The sequence below is a fragment of the Erythrolamprus reginae genome, unplaced genomic scaffold (genome assembly GCF_031021105.1).
Source record: "Erythrolamprus reginae isolate rEryReg1 unplaced genomic scaffold, rEryReg1.hap1 H_6, whole genome shotgun sequence".
NCBI classification, from domain to species: Eukaryota; Metazoa; Chordata; class Lepidosauria; order Squamata; family Dipsadidae; genus Erythrolamprus; species Erythrolamprus reginae.
Window position 1 is genome coordinate 1,346,385 of NW_027248517.1, and position 27,596 is coordinate 1,373,980.

General features: G+C 39.9%; 1 protein-coding gene across 4 annotated transcripts in view; it reads right to left on the reverse strand.

The window, feature by feature from the left end:
• Positions 1-27,596, reverse strand: part of LOC139155791 (cilia- and flagella-associated protein 47-like) — a 513,090-nt gene that overhangs the window by 416,663 nt on the left and 68,831 nt on the right. For 3 of the 4 annotated variants that reach the window (XM_070731069.1, XM_070731067.1, XM_070731071.1), the window contains 3 exons: positions 20,915-21,026; positions 8,984-9,130; positions 6,904-7,001 (listed from right to left, as the gene is read on the reverse strand). In XM_070731069.1, the coding sequence (XP_070587170.1) occupies positions 6,904-7,001; positions 8,984-9,130; positions 20,915-21,026 (357 nt within the window). The remainder of the gene's footprint in view (positions 1-6,903; positions 7,002-8,983; positions 9,131-20,914; positions 21,027-27,596) is intronic. The other variant, XM_070731068.1, reaches the window with a different exon arrangement.

The window sequence follows — 27,596 nt, forward strand, 5'->3', positions numbered from 1 at the left end:
TGGACCAGAATATCTCCGAGACCGCCTTCTGCCACACGAATCCCAGCGACTGATTAGGTCCCACAGAGTGGGCCTTCTCCGGGTCCCGTCAACTAAACAATCTCTGTGGCAGCCCCGGCCCTCTGGAACCAACTCCCCCCAGAGATTAGAACTGCCCCTACTCTCCTTGCCTTTCGTAAGGTCCTTAAAACCCACCTTTGTCGTCAGGCATGGGGGAACTGAGACATCTCCCCCGGGCATATACAATTTATGAATAGTATGTTTGTATGTATGTTTGTTTAGTAAATGGGGTTCTTAAATATTTTAAACTATAATTTAGATTTGTTATGAATTGTTTCATTTTGTTTTGAGCCGCCCCGAGTCTGCGGAGAGGGGCGGCATACAAATCTAAATAATAAATAAGAAAGAAAGAAAGAAAGAAAGATAGAGAAAGAGAGAAAGAAAGAAAGAGATGAGAGAGGAAGGAAGAGAGTGAGAGAGAGGAAGAAAGCAAGATAGAGAAAGAGAGAGAGAGAGAGAAAGAAAGAAAGAAAGAGATGAGAGAGGAAGGAAGAGAGTGAGAGAGAGGAAGAAAGCAAGATAGAGAAAGAGAGAGAGAGAAAGAGAGAAAGAAAGAGAGAAGGAGATGAGAGAGAGAGGAAGAAAGCAAGAGAGAGAAAGAGAGAGAAAGAAAGAGAGATGAGAGAGGAAGGAAGACAGTGAGAGAGAGGAAGAAAGAGAGAGAGAAGAGTGGAAGGAAGAGAGAGAGAAATGATAGAAAAAAGGGGAGAAAAAAGAGAAATGAGAAAATGATTGAGGCAGAGAATGACAGGAAAGAGAGAGAAACAGAGAGAGAAGTGACTCTTGGTTTAAAGCTTATGGTAAAAGCACTTAAATAATAACAGAGAAAAAACCCCAGCCCTCACCTGTTTTTATTAGTTTTGCTGGTTGTTTTAGTTTTAATAGTAATGGATTTTGTTTTTTTTAATTATTAATTCCTTTTAATAAAAATGAAGGGATTTATTTATTTTTGTGTGTGTGTGTGTGTGTGTGTGTGTATGTGTGTGTATATATATATATATATATATATATATATATATATATATATATATATATATATATATATATATATGAATGACGGTCTTGGTATATTCGGGTTTCTTCCCATGTAGGATTTGGAAATTTCTGGCAACGTTTCGACGAGGTCCCACTCGTCATCTTCAGGCTGGTGTTTCTCTCCTTGTTCTAGAGCGAACAGTGCGAGACCTGAGCTGCCTTCCTTCTATAAATACTGGTGGCTGGGTGTGGTTTGATGGCTCAGCAATTGCCTGCTGTGTAGAAACTTCCTGGTGAGTCAGTGGGGTAACATCTGGGATCATTGATGTAGCTGAGGTATGCTGATTAGTGTACAACCAGACCCCTCTCATCCTTTTATCATAGAAGCTGATGCCTCTGATGTTGGAGTGGGGGCTGTACTTCTTTAACAACGCCAAGATGGCAGACCTTTGTTCCCCTGTGCCTATTACTCCAGAAAATTAAACCTGCCGAATGACACTGATGTGGTTAGCTCTGGCCCAGCTCCTGCCCCAAAGAATGTGGAGGTGGATGTGGGGGAAACATCCACATACCACAGGCCTGTTTTACTCCCGATAGAATCTGCCGACGAAGTCTCCTCTGACCAAGGAAGCGAGAGTGACAGGGAAGAGGGGAGATTGGCAGATAGCCCAGGAGGAGATCAATCTTCCTTATCATCTCTGGATTCTGAACAAGAACTTATGACAGACCCACACATGCGGAGAGTGATGCATAGAAGAGAACAACTGAAGGATTATTACAGGAGATAAGTGAGGCCACCTGTGGTTGGGTGGGGCTGCTGTAATTAGTGCTACAGATAAAAAGAGCACCGTGCTGATTAGCCTTGTGGAAGTTTATCTGATTCATAGACGCATCCTAGACTACTGCTCATCTGTCTGGAACCCATACCATATCTCAGACATCAACACCCTTGAAAATGTCCTTCACTCCTGCACTTGAAACAGAATATCCTACGAAAATAGACTAACAATCCTGGGCCTAGAAAGCCTAGAACTACGGCGCCTAAAACACGATTTGAGTATTGCCCACAAGATCATATGCTGCAACGTCCTACCGGTCAATGACTACTTCAGCTTCAACCACAACAACACAAGAGCACGCAACAGATTCAAACTTAATACGAACCACTACAAACTTGACTGTAAAAAATATGATTTCAACAATCGAGTTATCGAAGCGTGGAACTCATTACCAGACTCAATTGTGTCAACCCCTAACCCCCAACATTTCTCCCTTAGACTCTCCATGATTGACCTCTCCAGGTTCCTAAGAGGCCAGTAAGGGGCGTACATAAGTGCACTGGTGTGCCTTTCGTCCCCTGTCCAATTGTCTTTCCTTTCTCTCACTTATCATATATATTTTCTTTCTTTCATATATCCTCTCCTCTAAGTTCACTTTTACCCTTATATATATTACTACATGTCTATTTTTCTTCCTATGTATTTGTGTATTGGACAAATGAATAAATAAATAAAAATAAATAGTTTCGTCAAGATCGTGGTTTTGCTGTTTCCCTGTTCAAGACTGTGTGTGGACTTTCTGGACTTTGGAATTGGACTCAATTTCCCAGTTATTGGGTGAGAAATTGGATTGCATTTAACCTGTGCCTTGTGTGTATCAGAAAATCCCTTTGACATTTTAAAAGGGAGTTTTTTCTGCTTTTCTGTTGATAAAGACTTTTGGTTTTCCTTCAATTGTATGGTGTGTGTCTTTCTGGACTAATTACCCTGTAATTACGGGCGGTTGGGACCCACCGGCAGAACAGCCACTATACCATTTGGGAAAAAGAACTCTTAGCCATCAAGACTGCTTTTGAAACCTGGCGACATCACCTGGAAGGAGCCCATCACCAAGTACAGGTCAGAACCAACCACAAAAACTTGGATCTCAAAAGTGCCAGGAAGTTAAGCCAGAGATCTGATGGTCGCTTTTCTTTGCCAGATTTGACTTCCACATCACCTACATTTCCCAAGTGGGATAACAAACAAGCTGGTGCCCTGTCTCGCAAACTGAGTGCACCCAAGCCCAAGAATCTGTGCCACTTCATACCATTCTACCCCTCACATCTATCACAGCCATCCACAATACGGTAGATCTTCGAGAATGAATTCAGAAAGCATAACGCCAGGATATTTCAACACCATAACTAAATCAGTAGACCAACGCAACGTAGTTAACCTCATATACGTGGACTTCAGCAAAGCTTTTGATAAAGTAGATCACAATCTCCTAATCCACAAATTAGAAAAAACCGGGGGAGACTACAACGCACACAGATGGATAAACAGTTGGCTGACCAACTGCACCCAATGAGTTGTCCTCAGCGGTTCCAAATGCACATATTTATTTATTTATTTTATTTATTTTATTAAATTTGTATGCCGCTCCTCTCCGTAGACTCGGGGCGGCTCACAGCAGTGATAAAAACAATACATGGTAACAAATCTAATAATTAAAATCTAAAATAACAGTTTTTCATTAAAAAGTCTAAAAAGAAAAAAAACCCAATAGATAAAATACATACACACAATCATATCATGCACAAAATTACATAGGCAAGGGGGGGATGTCTCAGTTCCCCCAAGCCTGACGACAGAGGTGGGTTTTAAGGAGTTTACGAAAAGCAAGGAGGGTGGAGGCAGTCCTACTCTGTGGGAGGAGTTGATTCCAGAGAGTCGGAGACACCACAGAGAAGGCTCTTCCCCTGGATCCTGCCAGACAACATTGTTTAGTTGACGGAACCCGGAGAAGACCAATTCTGTAGGACCTAACCAGCCGCTGGGATTCATGCGGCAGAAGGCGGTCTCGCAGATATCACTGCCAAGTTTTGGAAAGAACTCATGACTTCCCTCAAGGTCCATGTTTCCTTGGCTTCCACCCATTACCTCCATACTGACAGAGGCACCAAAAAAGTCATTGGCATCCTGCAGCCATGCCTGCACTGTTTCATTCACGACCGACAACAAGATTCGGCGAAATATCTTCTCTTAGCCGAGTTCACCTTTAATAATTCTGAACATACTTCCATGCAGGCTACGCCGTTCTGCGCTAACTATGGGTTCCATTCCTGATTCTTTCTGCTCACACCCTCAGATTCTTCAGTTCCAGTTGCCAGCGAATTTCTTACTGAGCTACGCACTGTTCACGACCTCATCCAGCGTTCCTCGGCCAAAGCCAAGGAGGTCTACAAACGTTTTGCGGACCGTTCCTGCAAAAACACTTCACTATTGACTATTGGTGATCAAGTTTGGCTTTCTACAAAATACCTTTCCTCCTTGATCAATGATTTATCAGACCTTTTCCTGTTGAGACAGTCATCAATCCATGACCTACCGTCTGACATTGTCCAATTCCATGTGTGTACATCCCATATTTCATCGCTCTCTACTTGTTCCAGTCACCCAAACTTCCCACTTTGGCCGCCAGTTCCAGCCCCTGCTGTTCCTGATCGTCCACACCCTGCGCCCAGACTCTGTGTTCCATTGCCCCACTTGAACTTTGCTAGCATCCAAGACTCTCATCGCAGCTGTCTCCTGAAGCCGAACGCTAAAGCCGAACTTCCGCGTTCGGCTTCAGGAGACAGCTGCGAAGCGGCGCGGGTGTTTTAAAAGGTCGCAGCCGGCCTGGGGGGCTTCCCAGCACCCCCCGAACCCGGGTTCGGGGTTCAGGGGGGTGCTGGCAAGCCCCCCAGGCCGGCTGTCACCTTTTAAAACAGCCGTGCGGCTTCCCAGCAGTCGCCGAAAGCCGTTTTTTTGCGGGGGGTTTTTTGGTTGCACGGATTAATTGACTTTACATTGTTTCCTATGGGAAACAATGTTTCGTCTTACGAACCTTTCGTCTTACGAACCTCCTCCTTGCACCAATTAAGTTCGTATCATGAGGTATTACTGTATAAGCCAATTCCTCCATCAGGGTCTAGCTGAAGGCCTTTCCCCTAATACCCAACCCCGGCAATTAGCTGCCTTTTCTATGGTAGATTCCCTTGCTGCCCATCCCTTGGTGCAAACATTTCTCAAAAGGGTTACTAGCTTATGTCCTCCAGTTGTCCACAAGTTCCCCACATGGGATCTGTCCAAAGTCTTGGATTCCATGATCAGAGGGCCATTCAAGCCCTTGGACTGTGCCTCACTTTGCCACCTGACCTATAAGGTAATATTTCTTGTATTTATAACCTCAGTCCATGATGATGATGATGATGATGATGATTATTATTATTATCATCATCATCATCATCATCATCATCATCATCATCATTATTATTATTATTTAGATTTGTATGCCACCCCTCTCCGAGGACTCGGAGTGGCTCACAACATATCCAAACTGGCAGCTTTGTGGGTGCAAGGTGATTACTGTACCTTTCACCCGAACAGGGTTGTCCTTAGATTAGATCCTACTTTCACACTGAAGGTAAATTCCCACTTCCATAGGGCTCAAGAGGTTTACCATGTTTCTTTTCCTATCCTTCTACAGACTTAGAGAGGAAATGGCACACACTTCATGCATGATGAGCACTAGAGGTATATGTGACTCGAACTTCTGAGTTTCACGGAACAGAACAGAAGCCCTCTTTGTGTCTTTTAACTCCATTGGGAGTCGGGGTGCTGGATTTGAGTGGTTATTTCCCTGTGCTATAACCTCATGAGATTACCCCAACCAGGTGGTTTTACTGCCCACTTCACGCGTAGTGCAGCTACCACTGCTGTTTGGTCTGCTTGAGCATCAATAGAAGGGGTTTGCAGGGATGCCACCTAGGCATCACCCATACCCTTCATCCGCCATTACAAAATTGATTCCTTCACCGCAGACTTTGGCCATCGGGTCCTTGTTCAAACAACTGCTTTGGCATTTCCCACCCTTGGAGGCTAATACCTCCTACCATGGAGAATGGGTGTTGTTATATTTACCTAAATGTCCATTCTCATATAAGAGAGTTAGCCTCCAAGTGCTGCCCTTGCTTGGGATTGGGCTGGCTGTGAGTTTATGTATATATTATCATCATTTCTTATCGTGAGTATTGGTTCTGTTTATTACATAAAATGTATAGTTCATTTATTATTGTGTGTGTTGGTTTTGGTTAATACATAAAATTTGTTCTGACTGAATTGAAAGCTGCATGCAGAGTCTGTTCTTTCGTCCTCATCGAAGAGAGAGAATGTAAGATGGAGGGGGCTATTTATACATTTTTAGACTCGGTCCTGATTGGCTAATGGATAAGTGTCAATCCATCTTTGGAGGCCAATTCCCCTACATGCGAATGGGCATTCAGGTAAGTATAACAACGCCCATTCTAACTACTGCACCAATATAGCAGCCACCTAAATTGGATGAGCATTGATTTTTAATCTTCATCCTCAACCATAGGATTGTGTGTTCCGTCTATATTTTCATACCCTTATGAAAGTATAGACAGCACACACAATCCTATGGGTTTGTGTTTTTTTTAAGAAATATTCACTGAACTCCTTTTAGAAAAGTTCATGATGGATTAGAAAATATAATATTTTACAGAATTATCCCACAATAAGGATAATGAAGCTTCAGGCTATAATAAATTCATCTATAGTCTTAGATAATGAGGTTTAAGAAAAGTTCAGCATCAAGAAATATTATATGAGACTTAAATTGTATAATAAAAGAATACCAAGACATTTGTCCAAGCATATTTTCCTTCCTTTTCTTTTACACCATAAAACAAAGCTGCAATTTGACATCCTTCTAAATTAAGGAGATTTCTGGAAGTCAGAAAATAGGAATCCTGCCTCATCAGTAAAATCACAGTTCACCATAAAATACACTTTTTGACATTATTTTAGAAAGCTGACTTACCAAAACTGCACATTCCACATCCAGAGTTTTTTCTGGCTGCGCTGGCTTACTATGTATTTCCAAGGAGAACCACACTTTGTAGCATGATGGCTTGTATTCTGAGAAGGAAGGAAGGAAGGAAGGAAGGAAGGAAGGAAGGAAGGAAGGAAGGAAGGAAGGAAGGAAGGTCCTGAGTTTTGGCTGAAATACTTCAAACACATTTAACATTTTAGTATTTAAATTATTATGCTCTTTTTGAAGTATCCCGAGAATTTCAGATACACTGCCAAGAAGCAGAATGATTTAATAGATTTATTTTCTTGGGATTATAACAGGATTAGCCATTGTATTAATTAAATTATATACACTGGAACATAAGATGGAGAATATAGGCTAAACTACTATATGTTCTGTAGAATCAATATGTTATCTGACTGATGAACATTGCACATCTTAGACAACAAAATACCTTTTTCCCAAACACACACACACACACACACACACACACTTATTTATTATTTATTTGATTTAATTAGCCGATTTATATTTATAACAGCATGCTCAACTCAACTGAAGGTTCACAGAAATCTGGAAACATACAGTCTTAGGGTTGGAAGAGGTCTTTTAGTCCAACTCCCTGTTGAAAGCACGAATCCTAATATCATCTTGGATAAATAGATGGTCACTCTTTTCTTTAAAACCTCCATCAATGAAGCAACCACAACCTGAGAAGCAACCTGTTCCAATACTTAATGTTTTGTTGGAAAATTCCTCCTTATTTCCAAATTAGAGTTATCTCTGACAAGGTTTCACCCACTGCTTCTAATCCTGCCCTTCAGATTTTATAGAAAATAACATCTTCTCTGAAGTAGCCATTCAAGTATTGGAAGACTGCTATTATGTTTTCCCTCAGTCTTCTGTTTATTAAGCTAAATATAATTAGTTCCTTTAACCGTTTATCATAGGAGTTAACTTCCATAACCTTTATGATCTTTGTTGCTCTTTTCTGCATACTTTCCAAGGCTTAGGCTTTTTTTTTGTGATGGCCATAATTGTGGTTTCATCAGCACAGTATAGAACAGTACTCCTTACTTTGATCTTGATACTATACCTCTGTTGATGCAGCCCAGGACTGCTGGTTATTTGATTAGCTGCAGCATATTCCTAATTCATACTTAAACAATGGTCCAACAGGATCCTAGATCTCTCTTATGAGCCTTACTGAGCCATTACTGTCTAGCCCAGGGGTGTCAAACTTGATTTCATTGAGGGCTGCATCAGGGTTGTATTTGACTCAGGGCTGGGCATGGCCAGGGTGGGCATGGTCAACTTGATGTCACTCATGTTAGGTACACCTGTGGTGGCCAGTTGCTAAAGAAGGACTTCTCTCAGATCCTCCCTCTTTCTCATTATAATCTCCTTCCTTCCTTCCTTCCCTCCCTCCCTCCCTCCTTCTTTTTCCTTCCCTCTTCCTTCTTCTTTATCCCCCTTCCCCTCTTTCCTTATTTTTCCTTCTTTGCTCTCTTCCCATTTCTTCTTTTTCTTTCCCCTTTCCCTTTCTCATTTCCTGACCCCTCTTGGATGCTCAAATGCAAAGGGGAAACATTTCTCCTTTTGTTTTGCTTTTAGTTTGTTTTGCTAGCCTCCTGCCAGTGAAAACAGAGTTCAAGAGGGCCATGCAAGGCCTCCCAGGGCATGTTTTCATCCATGAAGGCCTCCTGCAGCCCTCTGCCAGTGAGAACAGAGGTCGGGATGGCTGCACAGAGCTTCCCCCAGGCTCTATTTTCTGCTGCGATGGCCTTCTATAGTCTTCTGCCAGTAAAAACAAAGCTTAGGAGGGCCACGTTTTCACTGGCAGAGGCACCGTGAGCCAATCCTTTGCTTTTTCCAGGGCAGCCTTGTAGGCCAGATCTAAGGATTCTGAAGATCTTAGGATCCACTTAATGTTTTCTGCACAACAAATAGATACTTGTCTTAGACTCAGGACTCATTATTTAAAAAGAATCTGGTTTGTCATAAAAAGATAAAGTATTTCAATGCAAAATGAGTGAGGAAAGAACATTTAAACAGATTAATAAAATGACCATTTAAAAAAACCTACCATTGTTCACCCCATTGTTTGCCTTGTTCGCCTCAAGCTTCTCTGTTGATGATCTCTGAGAGTATTGAACACCATCTGGCTCCTCCGGTAAATAGTTTTGTTCATACTGCTGCTGTTCTCTATCTTCAGCAACAAATACAATTATACCTAAGCAAATAGTTACCAGGTGTTCTATTAACCAAAGAATCAGTTTCATGAGATCAATTGCTATCTTCATTTCAATGCTAATATTGTGCTTAATTACAGAAGAATGTAAAAAAATTCAAATTGAATTCTGAAATTTCTTTTATCTGACCATTATCTTAGTTGCTACTCTTACTCCAGTTATTCAAGGTTAGTCATCTGCTCATTACACACACTTTGCTTGGAAAAAATATAAAATTCCACAGAAATACAATTAAGGAAAATAATACATGGTGGATGAAGTTAAACACACTGTGGATAAGGAAAAAAAGCCATGGAAGAAAACAAATGCTCCAAAAAATATATAAAGATATTTCATAATGTGTGTGTGTGTGTGTGTGTGTGTGTGTACAGGTATTGGTATTCGGGTTTCGTTTTGACGAGCTCCCACTCGTCATCTTCAGGCTGGTGCTTTTTGCCCTTATGCTCGCCCTGGCACAAGGACAAAAGTACCAGCCTGAAGATAACATACATACATATATACATACACATAAAGTGGTATCTTGTCTTACAAACTTAATTCATTCCGTGACCAGGTTCGTAAGTAGAAAAGTTCGTAAGATAAAATAATGTTTCCCATAGGAATCAATGTAAAAGCAAATAATGCATGCAAGCCCATTAGGAAACTCCAAAACATTAAGGCTTTAAAAAAAAAAAAGCAGCGGGTGGACGAAGTGGAGGCGAACGAAGTGGGGCCAGAGGCAAGCTGAAGAAGCGGCGGGCGAGACCATCTTGCTGCCAAAATATGTCTGTGGGAGCCCCGGTCATCCATCGCCCGCCGCCCCCACCTGCCAGAAGCCCACAAGGGGCTAAAGCCAGGTGTGGGGAAGGGCGGAACTTTTGGCTTCTGGATGGACAGGAGAACCTGGAGCTGCCACCTTCCCGCCTGCCCGCCTTGCTAGTCGCCCTCCCCCTCACCGCTCCAAGAGCTGTACCGAGGCCGCCCGGGAGCCGCCACTGCCAGGACAGGATCCCCTCGCTGTCTGTGTCCCCACTCCATTAGCCTCTGCTTGATCTTCCTTTTTTTAAAAAAACTTTATTTAAATTTTCTAACATAATAAAAAGAAAAAACATAAACATATGCAGGTCATAACCCATTTCTGAATCAATATGCAACAATTTCAAATTTGGTTAGTTACTTTCATCAGTAAAGATATAAAATGAATTTAATTTATTAAACTTTAATATTTGTATGTTTCATCTGTTATTATCTAAATATGTTTTGATCTCTCATCAACTGTTTAAATTATTCTCTTCTCAATCCAGTTGTACCATTTATCCCAGTTTGTTTTTTCATCTGCTTTTGTGCCTTTGATGTCTCTTGTCATCTTGTCCATCTCCAAGCACCTATAGTTTTTTTTCCTATTATTTGCTTTTCTGACGGGGTTTCTTGACTTTTCTAGTTTTGAGCATACATAATTCTTGTGCAAGTGATTATGTGCGTCATTAGATGAAGTGTTTGCTTAGGATATCTCCTGTCCCAAATTCCTAACAAAAAGGCTTTCAGAGAAAATTCTATTTCTATTTGAGTAATTTCTGAGAGCCATTTGTGCAAAGTTCTCCAAAGTGTTTTAGCTTTTGGATAAGACCACCACATATAGTAAAACGTGTGTTGGCATTTGGATAGATCTTCGCTATTCTAGAGGGAGGGAGGTACCATCTGTAGAATATTTTATAGAAATTTTCTTTATAAGCTGTAGAAAGTGTAATTTTACTAGTTGTCATCCAAATTCTTTCCCATTCGGCGAGATGTATGTTCTGTCCAATGTTTTTTGCCCATGCAAGCATGGGTCCTTTTACAATTTCTTCTGGGTTTTCTTTTTCTAACAAATAATTATATAACTTTGTAATGTTTTTCTCATCTGTTCCAGTCAGAATTTTATCTAGGGGATTTGGTGTTAACTCAATACCATGTTCTTTCGTGTCTTTTTTATATCTGGTGCTAATTTGGGTATATGTCCACCAATCCATTTTAAAATTTGGGAAATTTAATAATTCTCTTGGTTTTAGGCGGCCATCAGGATATAGTATATCCTTATAACTCAGAGTTTTAGTTGGATCAATTAAATTTGGATATAGGCAGGCCTCCATTGTAGAAAGCCACCTTGGAATTTTAATATATTTCTTTTTAATATTGTGCCAAATTTTCAATAGTGATTTTCTAATTAGATGTTTATTAAATGTGTTTTATTTTTTGGATTCATTCGACCATAAATGGGCACACCAGCCCATTTGAAGGTCATGTCCTTTAAGAGTCAAAATTCTTTCATTGGTTAAGTTAACCCAGTCCTTGATCCAAGTTAGCACGGCCACTTTATAATAGAGTTTGAAGACAGGCAGGCCTAGGCCTCCTCTTTGTTTGCTATCTTGTAGATATATTTGTTTCATTCTTGGTTTTCTTTTATTCCAAATAAATGTCGAAAGTATTTTATTAAGATCGTTAAAGTATTTTGGGTCTAAATGTATTGGAGCCATTTGGAATGAATATAAAAATTGTGGAAGAATGCTCGTTTTTATTGTGGCTATCCTTCCCATAAAAGAGATTTGTAATTTCCCCCATTTTTCTAATTGCTTTTAGTTTCTTTTGCCAATTTGTCATAATTATCTTTTTTTAGGGTTGACAATTTATTGGTCAGAATAAGTCCCAAGAATTTGGGTTTTTTGGTTGTTTGGAGCATCATAATCTTTTCCAACTCTATTATCTTTTTCTGTGTTATGTTTTTTGTCATAATTTTCATTTTTTGTCTATTGATTTTCAAACCTGAGAATTCCCCAAATTTTCCCAGTTCCTTTAATAATTCTGGACCTGATTCAAAGGGGTCCTCCAGGAAAAAAACAATGTCGTCCACCGACGCTTGTGTTTTGTATTCTTGGTCTTTAATTTTGATGCCTTTTATATTCTTATTATTACTAATTTTATTTAAAAAAATTATTGGGCAGTAATAAACATAAGTGGAGACATAGGGCAGCCCTGGTGGACTCATTTGTGAATTAAAAATTGATTGGACATATCTCCATTGATCATTACCCTCGCTGATTGCAGTGAGTATATTATTGTTGTTGTTATTATTATTATTATTATTATTATTATTATTATTATTTATTAGATTTGTATGCTGCCCCTCTCCAAAGACTTGGGGCGGCTCACAACAATAATAAAAAACAATATTATAGCAAAACAAATCTAACATTAAAAAAGAAGCATATAAAACCCTATCATATTTAAAAACCAAATAGCACATACATACCAAACATAAAATATAAAGAGCCTGGGGGAAAGGTGTCTCAACTCCCCCATGCCTGGTGGTATAGGTGGGTCTTGAGTAGTTTACGAAAGACAAGGAGGGCGGGGGCAGTTCTAATCTCCAGGGGGAGTTGATTCCAGAGGGCCGGGGCTGCCACAGAGAGGGCTCTTCCCCTGGGGCCCGCCAAACGACATTGTTTAGTCGACGGGACCCGGGGAAGGCCAACTCTGTGAGACCTTATCGGTTGCTGGGATTCATGTGTTCCAATGCCATGTAGGGCTTTAAACCAACACTTTGAATTGTGACCAGAAACTGATCGGCAGCCAATGCAGGCCACGGAGTGTTGTAGAAACATGGGTGAATCTAGGAAGCCCCACAATGGCTCTCATGGCTGCGTTCTGCACGATCTGAAGTTTCCGAACACTTTTCAAAGGTAGCCCCATGTAGAGAGCGTTGCAGTAATTGAACCTCGAGGTGATGAGGGCATGAGCGACTGTGAGCAGTGACTCCCTGTCCAAATAGGGCTGCAACTGGTGCACCAGGCGAACCTGGGCAAACGCCCTCCTCACCACAGCCAAAAGATGATGTTCCAATGTCAGCTGTGGATCGAGGATGCCCAAGTTGCGAACCCTCTCTGAAGGGATCAGTAGTTTCCCCCCCCCAGGGTGATGGATGGACAGATGGAATTGTCCTTGGGAGGCAAAACCGACAGCCACTCCATCTTGTCTGGGTTGAGTTTGAGTTTGTTGACACCCATTCAGGCCCCAGCAGCCTCCAGGCAACGGCACATCACTTCCACTGCTTCGTTGACTGGACATGGGGTGGAGATGTATAACTGGGTATCATCGGCATATTGATGATACCTCACCCCATGCCCTTGGATTATCTCACCCAGCGGTTTCATGTAGATATTGAATAGCAGGGGGGAAGGGACTGACCCCTGTGGCACCCCACAAGGGAGACACCTAGAAGTCAATCTCTGACCCCCCACTAACACTGACTGCGACCGACCAGAGAGGTAGGAGGAGAACCACTGGAGAACAGTGCCTCCCACTCCCAGCCCCTCCAGCCGGCGCAGAAGGATACCATGGTCGATGGTATCGAAAGCCGCTGAGAGGTCAAGAAGCACCAGGACCCCTGTTCCAGGCGCACCAGAGACCATCCATCAACACGACCAATGCAGTTTCCATGGTGTACCCAGGCCTGAATCCAGATTGTTGAGGACCTAGATAATATAAAAGAGGAAAAAGATGAAGATTTAAAAGTGACTATGGCGGAAATTATTGGAGCTATACTTCAAGAGGACCCCATAGCTTTACAGAGAGAAATCGATGAAGTTTACAGAATCTCGAATAGCTATATCCGTCGGCACAACCTTCCAAGAGAGATACATATTAAGTTTACAAGAAAGGCGTTGCGAGATGAGATACTTCATTATTCAAGAAACTCCCCGCCCCAACGTCAGGGAGTAGAAATAAAGATACTAAAGCAAGTTCCAAGAAGTGTCAGAGAAAACAGAAGAGATTATCACTTTCTAACTAAAATTTTGATCAAAGAAAACATTACTTACCGTTGGCTTATTCCACAAGGACTTTCTCTGACATGGCGTTCTACAAGGTACAAACTGGAAAACGTAGAACAAGCCATGTACTTTCTTGAACAGAGCGGTTTGGGCCACTCCGACTACGCAAGTAAGCAACAAGTGGTCCAACTACAACTAGTTCAACAGCAACCAGGGGAAAAACTACCAACTCAGCAAGAAGAAAACTTGGGGGCAACTGCCCAAGTAATAGAGCAGGACCAAGGTGCTAGAAGAGTTCAACCTCAGCGAGAAACCAAAAAACCCATTAAATGACAACGAATAAAGACTTAAAAATCTTTTCCGTAAATGTTAATGGACTTAACGAACCAAGAAAAAGGAAGCAAATTTTTTCTAAAATTAGAAACCAAAATGTTCAGATTGCAATACTACAAGAAGTTCATATTAAAAAAGATAACCAAAAATTACTGTTGAATCCCAAAATTGGAAAAATGTATGCTGCATTAGCAGACCAAAAAAAAAGAGGTGTAGTGATGTATGTCAAGAATTCTATAAATTCCAAACAAATATATAAGGATAAAGAGGGTAGGATATTGATTGTACAGGTAGATATTGAACCTAGACCTCTAGTGGTTGTTTCTATTTATGCTCCCAATGAAGACCAAATGATATTTTATAAAAATTTACACCAAACAATAATAGATTTAGCTATTGATAATTTATTGATAATAGGTGATTTCAATGCTATCGCGAATAGACAATTAGACCACTCAGGAGGGGGAGGTAATAAAAAAAGGGGAAAAGGTAAAAAAACAAGAAGAAATTTGTTACCTAGTACTTTTCAAAAAATGAAAGCGGAATTATTACTAAGCGACATTTGGAGGGAAAGACACCCTCACAAAAGGCAATTTACCTTTTACTCCAATCCTCACAAAATTTGGACGAGAATTGACATGTTATGGGCACCAAAAACGGTGGCAGAACAAATAAGAGAGGTTGAGATAGACGTTAATACATGGGCTGATCATAACCCAATAGTGGTCTATATGACGATGAACAATAAACAGAACAACTGGCGGATGAATAGGTATATATTAAATGATAAGAAATATAAGGATTGGATTGAAAAGGAATTAAAAATATTTTTTGAAATTAATAAAACATCAGACACTACTCCACAGAACTTATGGGACACAGTTAAAGCGTATATAAGAGGTTTAACAATATCCTATACAGCAAAACACAATAAGGAAAAGAAATTAAAGTACTTACAATTAACAAATGAACTAAAACAATTAGAATCCTTATCGCAGCAACATATTAAGAACAGAGATCTAAAGACAGAAATAAATGTAATTAAACACAAAATTAGAGTTATAGAACAAAACCAACTAACTGAAAAGATCAAAAGAGCAAAGCAACATTATTTTGAACATGCAAATAAACCTGGCAGATGGCTAGCGTATAAACTTAGAAAACAGAGTCAATCAAAATTAATCCAAAAATTAGAAGATAAAGAAGGTAAAATAAAATATGACACAGAAGGTAAGGCAGACATTGTGTATAATTTTTATAAAGAATTATATGCTAAAGATCATGTTATTGAAGATGAAGTTTTTAACTATTTAGAGGCTTCAAATTTACCACAAATAACAGAAGATCAACAGGCCACCATGGACGGACCAATAACAATGGAGGAACTCTTAATAACAATTAAAAAACAGAAAAGCAACAAGGCTACAGGCCCAGATGCCATACCTGCAGAATGGTACAAGATAGACAACGAAACAATAAGAAACCATATGTTAGAAACTTTTAATTTATGTAGACTTGAGGGAAAAATCCCCAAATCTTGGTCAGAATCACTGACAACCTTAATACATAAACAGGGTACAGAACCAGAAAAAATTAAAAATTATAGGCCTATATCACTATTAAATGTAGATTATAAGATCTTTATTGCCATTTATGCAGAGAGACTCAAAAGAGTTATAAATGGAATAATACACCAAGACCAAAATGGGTTTCTTCCAGGGAGACAAATTAAAAATAATATTAGAACTGTAATAAATATACTAGAGTACTATGAACAACACCCAGACAAAACGGCATCTTTAATGTTTTTGGACGCTCAAAAAGCCTTCGACAACGTTAATTGGATATTTATAAAAATGCAATTAAATAAAATGAGATTTGGCCCAAAATTTGTTAACCTAATAGATACCATATATTCAAAACAAACAACGAATATAATATTGAATAACAGCCAATTACCAATACTTGACATAAATAAGGGAGTTCGCCAAGGATGTCCTATATCACCATTGTTATTTATTATGACCCTTGAAACCTTATTAATTAAAATAAGAGCGGACCCCAAAATAAAAGGTTTAACCGTAGGAGATGAAACCTACAAACTCCAGGCCTTTGCAGACGATCTAATGTTTATAATTGAAGAGCCGACTACAACAGTTCCTACCTTACTACAAACCATTGAACAATATGGAAACGTAGCAGGTTTAAAGATAAACAAAAGCAAAACACATTACTTGACCAAAAATATGAATAAAACACTAGAAACTAAATTAGAAAGTATTTCTGGAATAAAGACTGTAAAAAAGGTAAAATATTTAGGAATAAATTTAACAGCAAAAACAATAACATTAAAAAATGATAATTATATGAAATTACTAGCAGAAATTAAAAATGACTTAGCAATGTGGAATAATTTGAAAATATCTTTCTTGGGAAGAATTGCAACAATCAAGATGAACATTTTACCCAAGGTCTTATTTCTTTTTCAGACAATACCAATAAACCCAGGGGGTATCTTTTTAAAAACTTTAACAAACTTAGTTAAAAAATTTATATGGCAAGGTAAAAAAGCAAGGATAAAAATGAACTGTTTAGAAGATATTAAAGAAAGAGGTGGATTTGGCCTTCCAAATTGGAAACTATATTATCAGGCCGCTGCATTAACATGGCTTAGAGATTGGATAATTTTAGATAACAAAAGAACACTTGACCTAGAAGGACATGATTTAATGCTTGGATGGCACGCATTTTTATGGTATGATAAGGACAAAAACCATTCATATTTTAAAAGGCATACGTTAAGGAAATACTTATTAGAAGTATGGAAAGACATAAAGAAAAATCATTTTTTAAGTATCCCAGACTGGCTAGCTCCTTTAGAAGCAATAACACATCCAAAGTCTATAAAGGATAAGAAAATAACTTATAGATATAAAGAACTATTAAATGATCAGATGAAGCTTAAATCTAGAATTGAATTACAAGAAGAAGGGACAATAATAGATTGGTGGCACTACGCCCAGATCCGATCTAGATATCAGAAGGATAAAACTCTTTACATTTTTAATAAAAGTAAGAATCCTTTAACTACTTTAATTACCACTAATTCAACAAAAATGATAGGGAAAATATATAAACTACTTATCGCTCATAAAAATATAGAGTTGACTTTAAAAGATACTATGATAAGATGGTGTAGAAATATTGGCAAGGAAATAGATATAGACACATGGGAGAAAGTATGGATTAACAATTGGAAAATGACTAAATCAGTTTCCCTAAAAGAAAATCAAATCAAAATGTTTTATAGATGGCATCTCCCACCAAATAGGATAGCAAAAATGTTTCCCAAAACATCCCCAATATGCTGGAAATGTAAGAAGGATATAGGAACTTATTATCATCAATGGTGGACATGTGGTAAAGCAAAAATATATTGGAAAATGATTGAAAAAATATTAAAAGAAATAATAAAGCAAGATATAGATAATACCCCGGAATTTTACCTACTAGGTGTTACAAATCAGACCTACAAGAAAGAAAATTTTTATTTAATTATACACATATTAACTGCGGCTAGAATAATATATGCGCAAAATTGGAAAGGGGAGGAAATCCCCAAGGAAGAAGAGGTCATAGCTAAAATATTAGATTGCGCTGAAATGGATATGATGACAAGAAGATTAAACGATCAAGAGGATACTAAATTTTATGAAACATGGAACAATGTCTATAAATGGATAGATAAGAAAAAATAAGATATATCTTTAGTTGTTTTTTTTTTGTATTAGTTTTTACCTAGGTGATAATAATATTAATATTAGTTTAAAAGGACTTTTTGACGATTATGATATAGTAGTGTATGTATGTATAAGTATAAGCAATATACCAAGATGTATAATAGTTGAATTTAGCTTTATTGTTTGGATTGAAGGTTTGACACTATTTTACTATAGTAATTAAGATTATATTAAAGGTATTTTTTTGGTAATTATGTTATACTAACCCTACTTAACACTCACATCAAGATCTGTAAAACTTTAACTCAAATTTATTAACTTTTTTTACTATAATAGTTAACATATATTTAATTATGTATTCTTTTTCTATATTTGAATGTATACTTTCATAAGAAGCGGGGGAAATATACCCCCACTTTATGTTTATTGTTTGTATGTATTTGTCTGTTTTTATGAAAAAAATAATTAAAAAAATTGAAAAAAAAAAAAAAGATAATCGGCTTCTTCCAAGGACCACTGGAGTTGGAGCGCCACCACCTTCTTAACATCCTTCCCCATAAAGGGAAGGTTGGAGACTGGATGGTAGTTATTAAGCACGGCTGGGTCCAGGGAAGGCTTCTTGAGGAGGGGACGCACAAGTGTCTCCTTATAAGGGGCCCGAAAGGACCCCCTCCCCAAGGAGGCATTGACATCTCCTGGACCCAGCTCCATGTCACCTCTCTGCTGGACGAAACCAACCAAGAGGGACACGGATCCAGTAGACAGGTGACGGAACTCACAGCTCCAATGGCCTTGTCCACTTCATCAGGTGTCACCAAGTCAAACTCCTCCCAGACAGATGGACAAAGACGTTTAGCCCCAGTCACCTCGACTGACTTGTTGTCAGTCGACTCTGTTATCCAATTGGAGTCGGGGTCCGCCCGGATCCGAGCGACTTTATCAGCGAAAAATGAGTTAAATTCCTCGGCACTACCCTGCAAGGGCTCCCCAGCTCCCCCCTGAATTAGAAGGGAGCGGGTCACCCTAAACAGAACAGCTGGGTGGGATTCTGTTGATGCAATCAAGTCGGCATGGTACACGCATCTTGCCGCCTTGAGCGCCACTTTGTAGGTCTTAATAAAAGCTCTTACAAGTGTTCGATCAGATTCGGACTTACTCTTCCTCCATCGCTTCTCTAGACGTCTCTTCTGCCGTTTCAACTCCCGGAGCTCCTCATTGAACCATGGAGCTCTATGGGGTCTAGTGCAACAGAGAGGTCGCAATGGCGCAATTCAATCAAGAGCCTCCGCTGCAGCCTTGTTCCAGGCCTCAGCAAGAGATTCTGCCGAGCTATGGACGAGTGAATCTGGTAAAACCCCAAGTGCCCTCTGAAAGCCCTCTGGGTCCATCAGGCATCTGGGGCGGAACCTCCTAATTGGTTCCGCCTTCCTGCGGGGAAGGATTGGAGCCAGGAAATCAAGCCGCAGTAGGAAATGGTCTGACCATGACAAAGGCAATGCTTCTAAGCCCCTTAGTCTCAGACCATTACTCAATTGCTCCGAGAGGAATACCATGTCGGGTGTGTATCCCCCCTAGTGAGTCGGACCCTGAACTACTTGAGTCAAGTCCATGGCTGTCATGGCTGTCATGGTGGCCATGAACTCCTGTGCTAATCCAGAGGAACCGCCTAGTGATGGCAGATTGAAGTCCCCCAGGACAATGAATCCAGGGAACTCCACCGCCAACCTGGCCACCTTCTCGAGCAGCACAGGCAGGGCTGTTGACACGCAGCTGGGAGGCAGGTACGTGAGTAACAAGCCCACCTGAACCCCTAAGTCCAACTTCACAAGGAGGGACTCACAACCCGCAATCTCAGGGGCAACAAGTCTACGCAGGCGAAGGTTCTCCTTGGCTACAATAGCCACTCCTCCCCCCCTTCCCTAGGGTCGAGGCTGATGCCATATCTGAAACCTGGCTGGGCATATTTCTGAGAGAGGAACTCCTCCCTCTGGGCCCAGAAAAAGATTTGCAGAAGCATAAAGGGGACAGCAACAAACCATCAGTCCAATTTCTCATTTTGCACTTTCAGTGAAAAAGGAGGGAAGAAGAATATAATGCTTGCAATGGAAAGAGAATTGGAAACAGGGAAACCAACCCTTTATTTCTTAATTTCACATGCATAAAAGTTGTATCTTAAAAAATGGTCCAATGTCTGACTGAGACTATAAGTCCAATAAAGCATTACAACATTTTTGAAGTTTGTTATCACCCATTTGCAGAATGGATAATTACACAAATAGTAAACTAAACATTTCTTTCTTTTGAGTAATCAACCTTAGTCAATGTTTCAAAGTATGGTGAAGCATTATGAAATAACTTTAAAGATTAGATATACAGTATTTCGATAAGCTTGATCAATTTTGTCCCATATAACTGACATTATGGTAAGGAAATCATGAGAACCTCCGAACATAAGCAATGGCTTTTTCTACAGATATTGCAAGTCACCAGGAACGTTGCTATTTTCTTTAAAAACAGTTACCCTCTTTAGTGCTAAGAACCATTGTGACAAATGTAGCATAGAAACAACTGTCTACAAATGAAATAATTGAATCACAAGAGACTAAAATGACAGAAACCAAGTTCAACCTACTGTAATGAAAAACAACAAATCAGATGAGAGAATAGTCTGGTTTTTAAAAAATAAAATAAAAATAGTTTTACTAAACTCTGGGAAACATGTTCCAGATAATTATATTTAATGGTCTTTAAAACATAAAAAAATAAAAACGTTTGTAATTGATTCTTTGAAAAATGGAAGAATTAGAGATCAAATAATTTAATGAATGGTTAGCATTCCTTGTTAATCACCTTGTAATTATCCTGTAGTTGAACAGTAATATGACACTAGGTTACATTTTAAACATACCATTAAAATTTCCACGTTTCTGTGGAGATATATTCAGAGTATAGGCAGCTGTATCCCCAGGTTCTACCTTCAAAATCATTTCACCACTCACTATGGGAAGATCTGAAGATACCTAATAGGACCAGGGGGGGAAAAAAGCTCCATTACAACTTTCCTGCAAATAATATAGAAAATTTAGCTCTTAAAATGAGTTCAAATTCTAGTAGTATCTAGTATAGTATCTTTTCCACTATGCTTAATTAGAACCACTAGGTCTTCATTATAAAAGTGGAAATGACTACATTGCAAAGGCAGTTTGTTGCTGCTATCACTTCAATCACTTTGCTGCAATCTAGTAGTCATCTAGATCTTGTATCCAGCATAACTGACTGTTGTATGATGGAAAAAAATTCTGGGGTATCATTTCAAATCTGTCATGTTAGGTATACAGTGGTATTTATATATATCTGTATGTTAAGTGTGTGTGTGTGTGTGTGTATCATTCATTCATTCAATCATTCATTCATTCATTCATTCATTCATTCATTCATTCATTCATTTTCCCCTTTCCATTCTAGTATATAAAACTGTTTTCTGAGGAGATAGATAGCACAATTTATACAAGTAGAATAATGTAAATTAGAGGTAGATAGCCTGAAATCTCAAGACATCATGTAATGAGAAAAATAATTAAATATACCACTAAAGAGAAATAGTTTAACTATATAATTTTAAGTATAAATTAAAATAAAATAAACCTGACTTAATTTGATTTAACTTTATTACATTTCTTCCAGTGCAGGTCCTTAGCATAGCACTCAAACATCAAAGGCAGCACTTGTACCAAAACAATTGTATATCCTTAATATCAATATGATCAGATCTAAACCTATTTATGGTTAGGATTGAGACCAATTTTAAGATTATAATATAAAAACATTAATCAACAGTTAAAAAGGTCCAACAGATTTTTGTAATACGATAATAATAACAACAACAACAATAATAATAATAAACAAATAAACAAATAAACAAACAAACAAATAAATAAATAAATAAATAATTTATTAGATTTTATGCCGCCCCTCTCCGTGGACTCGGAGCGGCATACAAATCTAATAAATTAATGAAAGAGACTGAGTATTTCTGGATATCAGTTTTTCTCCCAACAGTTAACAGGAGCCTGTGGCAATAAAGAAAAGAGACCAATCTTCCCAGGCTAAGCCAAAGACAGCCATTGACAATATAGCTATAGCAACAACACTTAGACTTATATACAGTGTTATTACAAACCTCTCTAAGTGGTTTACAGTGTCAGCTTATTGCCACCAACAATTTTGAGTCCTCATTTTACCCACCTTGGAAGGATGGGACACTGAGTCAACCTTGAGCCTGGTGAGATTTGAACTGCCAAATTACAGGCAGCCAGCCGTCAGCAGAAGTAGCCTGTAGTACTGCACTCTAACCATTGTGCCACCATGGTTCATTGAACCCTTTACCCGTCATTGGTTTAAGCTGTATGCTCAGACACAGCCATTGGTATTTGCCTTTGTTATTGCAATCAGCATACTTGGTACTTTAAAAAAAAGTTATCCCACTATAAACAATGTTCTTATAAAACAGCAACAAGATAAATTTGTGCAAACCACTTCTGCTGCATTTAAAATACTACTCTACTGAGATTTGACAGGGTTTTTTTTCTGCTTAAACCATTGTAAATAAAATTGATTTATTTTTATTACCATATTTTTCAGAGTATAAGACACACCGGAGTAAAGTCGCACCTTAGTTTTTGAGGAGGAAAATAGGGATAAGAATCTGGTTACCAGAAATACATCTGGCTAGCATCCTTAGTGTTGTGATTCAGCCTGAGGCTCCTCAGGGAACGGCTGGAACTCTGCCGGATCCATGCTCAGAGGGGGAGGACGATGAACAGGAGGAGGAGGACCAGGCAGAAGAGGAAGAGGAGGAGGGAGAGCAGCCTGAGACCCCCGGGGGGGGGGCTCTCCCCAGTGAGTAGCCTGGATTCATTAGATGAAGACGCCCAGGCTATCATAGATATGAGGCAGAGACGGGCAGCCCAAAGAAGGGGCCAATTAGCAAGGTATTTCCATCCCTGAATTGGTAACAGCTGGGTTTGGGTGTGGTTCTCCTCAGCAGGGTTGAAAAGGCAGGCCCGCCCTTACTGTATTGTGGAGAGTTATCACTTGGGAGTCCTGTGACCTTGCTTCGATTCTTGGCGTCTCTGATCCTGGCTTGTGGCTTCGAAGGCTGAAGACTTGGGGGAGGCGTGGGTTTTATTATCTCCAGTGTTGTTTTTGCCAGCAAGAATCCTGTTTTATTGCCTGGCCGTCATGAAACCTCTGTGAAGCTTCATAACGTTCCTGTCTGTAAGAACAGTTTTTGTTACCTGTGTTTGCTTTCAAATATATAAACTGCCTTTGCTTTTTACCAGTGTGTCTGGATACTCTTTTTAGTTGGTGTTGGCGTCTGGGGGGACCCAGACAGAACACCTTAGTCTGGTCAGTTTCAGCACATTATTTTATCCCCTGGTTAGGGCTTTAAAAAAATCTTATTTGGAGAGAGTAACAATGAAAGAGCTCACAACTATAGAGAGTAACTATATTAAAACTGCTCACTAATTGGAATTACAGATTACAGGGACTTTATAGTCCAACCCCTGTTCAAGCAGGAGACTCTTCACTGTTTCTGACAAATGGCAGTCCAATCTTTAAAAGTTTCAAGTGATAAAGCTCCCACAACTTCCGAAGGCAAGCTGTTCCATTAGCTGATTGATCTCACTGTCGGAAAGTTTTTCCTTATTTCTAAGTTAAATTTCTCCTTGATTAGTTTCCATACATTATTCCTTGTCTGGCCTTCAGGTGCTTTGGACAATAACGTGACCCACTCCTCTCTGTGGCAGCCCCTCAAATATTGGAACACTGCTATTATGTCTCATCTGGTCCCTATCTTCACTAGACTAGCCATGCCCAGTTCCTGTAACTGTTCTTCATATGTTTTAGTCTCCAGTTCCATAATCATCCTGGCTGCTGTCCTCTGCACTTTTTCTAATGTCTCAATATCTTTTTATAGTGTGGTGACCAAACCTGGAGTACTCTAGGTTTGGTCTTTATAGAATGGTATTAGTACCTCACTTGAACTTAATTGTATCCCTCTATTAATGCAATTTAGGATTGCACTGGCTTTTTTGGCTGCCGCTGCATGCTACTATCTCATATTTAACTGGTTGTCCACTAAGTCTCCAAGATTATTCTCACAGTCACTGATATTAAGCTTGGTTTCACCCAACTTATATGTGCACTTTTGGTTTTTCTTACGTAAGTTTTTCTCTACATCGAATTTCTTTTTGTTAGATAGGATCCAGTGTTCAGGTCTATTGAGATCCATCTGGATCTTGAGCCTATCCTCTAGGACAGGGGTGGGCAATTAATTTTGCCATGGGGCTGCATGAGAAAGTGGGATGGTTTTAGAGGGCAGGACTAATATAATTAACTCAGTTCTACCCAATACTTTAGATTATTGGGTAGAACTGAGTTAATTATATTATAATTATAAATTATAATTATATATTATATTATATTATACCTGTATATAGTGTTGGGTGAACCAAACTTGCATAGTTTGGGTCCGTGCCGAACTTGGCCAGGTTCAGTATACTGAACCCGATCCCGGCCTTTTCCAGAAGTCTGTGTTCAGATTTGGTGTTCGATCGGATACTGCAATACTATTGCAGCAGCAAGGTGATGAGGTGCTCTGCACATGCCGTCTATTCAGGATTCTGGCTGGCAGCTTCAAGCGGGCAGTGGGCGGGAGGGAGAAATGGGGAGGGCTCCGCCCATGAAGGGTTTTAAAAGGGTGGAGGGAATCCGGACCTTTGGAGCACAAAGAGGGAGGGGAGGCATGGATTTCTCACATACTGAGAGGTGCAAGCAAAAGGAGGCGGGGAATCCCATTTCCCATTTGCTTTGCTCCCCCCACTGGGGGGGGGTAAGAGCCGCTGGAGCCCACTTAGGAGCCTCTCGCTTGTTCCACCGTGGCTCTCCTGCCATCTGCAAAGACAGGGCAGCAGGTCTTTCTCTCCGCTGAGCTCCTGGAGATCGGAGGCTGACCTCCCCCTCAGCGCTTCACCTCACGCCGGGCCAGAGGGGTGGGGAGGCAGGTTCTGCCAGCCGGCTATTCAGGATCCCGGTTGGCAGCTTCAAGCGGATGGTGGACTGGAGGGGGAGGCGGGGTGGGCTCTGAGGCTCAAGCTGCCAACTCAGCCTGACCTCCCTCCCCAGCCCTTTACCTCCTGCTGGGCCAGAGGTGTTGTGGTTCGGTTTCGGGGCCCTCCCTCTCTTTCCCTTTTCTTTCTCTCTCTCTCTTTTCCCTCTTTCTCACAAAAACTTCTGCACCCCATCATGTGCCTCGGTGGGGTGGGGGTGGGAGAGGCTCCACCGCGAATGCCCACAGAAGGTTAAGTCAACTTATGGGAAAGGTGGAGAGGTGAGGCGAGAGCTCTGGTGCAGGCAGCGCCATCAGCCAAGCAACAGGCACGGCATGGCATGACACGACTGCTGCTTTTTCCCCAGGGTGCCGCTTCTGCGCGCAGGTGGCGAGGCCGTCCAACTCCACCACACGACATTTGAAAATGCTGCCCAGCATTTGGTTTTTGCCTGCACACGCACGTGGCGCACAAGTTGGATCAACCTCCCTGGGCTGGTCACAGACAGCGGGCAAGCCGGATGTGGCCCGTGGGCCGCACTTTGCCCAGGTCTGCTCTAGGATGTTAGCTAGTCCTAACAGTTTAGTATCATCTGCAAATTTGGTAAATTCTCCTTTTATTCCCTCATTTAAGTCATTTATGAAGATACTGAAGAATACTGGGCCTAAGATGGAACTTTGTGGCACCCCACTGCTTACTTCTCTCCATGCAGACTTAGACCCATTAAGGACTACACGTTGAGTATGGTTTGTCAGCCAGTTGTGAATCCATCTGGTAGTGAAACTATCTATCCCATTTTTTTCTAGCTTACAAAGAAGTAGGTTGTGATCTATTTTGTTGAAGGCCTTGCTGAAATCTAAGTATACTATGTCCACAATACTTCACTGATCTACTAATTTAGTCACTATGTTGAAGAATAAAATAAGATTGATTTGGCATGATCTATTTTTAATAAACCCATGCAGGCTGCTACTTATTACGTTACTCATTTCTAGGTGTTGACAGATCGGTTTTTAAAATTATCTTTTCCAGTATCTTCCTGGGTATTGATGTTAGTCTGATTGGTCTGTAGTTTCCTGGGTCTGGATTCCCCCCACCCTTTTTTTTTTTAAATGGGAACCATATCACCACTTTTCCAGTCCAGTCCTCTGGTGCTTCAGGATTTTTGAAAAAAGTGGTGCAGTGGTTCTGAGATGATATCTGCCAGTGATTTGTATTCATCAAGATCAGACAAGTGTTCTGTAACTGTTGTTGTTGTTGTTTTGCTTATAATTTCCAGTCTATTTTTTACAGTTATGTTTCTGGTAGGTTGGGCTATAGTTTATTTTTGCAAGAAAACCAATGCAAAAAATGAGTAGCAGAGAGGCTCTGCTTTCTCTCTGTTGCCTGTTACTTTGTGCCATCTTGTCTCTTTAGTGGATTGTTTCCTTGATTTTTTCCTTGTTATTTATATGTTGGAAGAAACTTTTTAAAATTATCTTTGACTTTTGTTGCAAGTCTTTGTTCATTTTGAGCCTTTGCTTTCCTGACTTCTTCTTTGCAGATTCTGGCTATCTGCTGATATGCTGCCTTAATTATCTGTCCCTCTTTCCATTTTTTGTAATTGTCCTTTTTGTCTTTCAATTTGTCAGAGATATCTTTGTGTAACCATGCGAGATTTTTCTTGAATTTCTTGTTTTTCTTTCTCAGTGGTAGTGTACTGATCTCGGCTTTTATGATCATATTTTCAGGGTTTCCCAAGATTCTTGAGTTGTTTTCGCCTTTAAAATTTTCATCCAATGAATTTTTTCCAAATTCTCTTTTTTATTAAAATCAGTTCTTTTAAAATCTAAGACTCTGGTATCATTGTGTTCTATTGATTGTAGTTGCATTATGTTGAATTCCACTCTCACCCAAGGTTCCTACAGTTTCAATTCCCTCTATTACTTCTCTTAAGTTAAGTCCCTCTAGTTTCCTCCTCTACCTTTTGGACAACAAAGTTGTCACCTAGGCTGGTTAGTAATCTATTTGATTTCTCACTTGGTGCAGAATTAGTTTTCCAATTGATATCAGGGTAATTGAAGTCCCCCATTACTATTGTAGCGTGTTTCCTACATATGTTTGTTAATTGGTTGGCAAAAAGAATATCTACTTTTTCTGTTTGATTGGGTGGCCTATAGTATGCATCTATGGCCATATCATTCTTTTTTCTTTTATGTTGACCCATATTCATTCTAAGAGGTTTTCATCATTGGTTTAATGCAATTCTGTAGCAATATAGTGGTCCTTTATATATGGTGCAATTCCACCTCCTTTTTTATGGGGTCTGATTTTTGTGAAGAGCTTGTATCCTTCTATCACTATGTTCCAGTCGTGGGTTTCGTTCCACCAAGTTATTCCAACTGTATCGTATCTACCTTTGTGTATTAATAGTTCAAGCTCACCCTGTTTGCTCCCCAGATTTTGTGCATTTATATAGGCACTTGAGATCTTTATGCC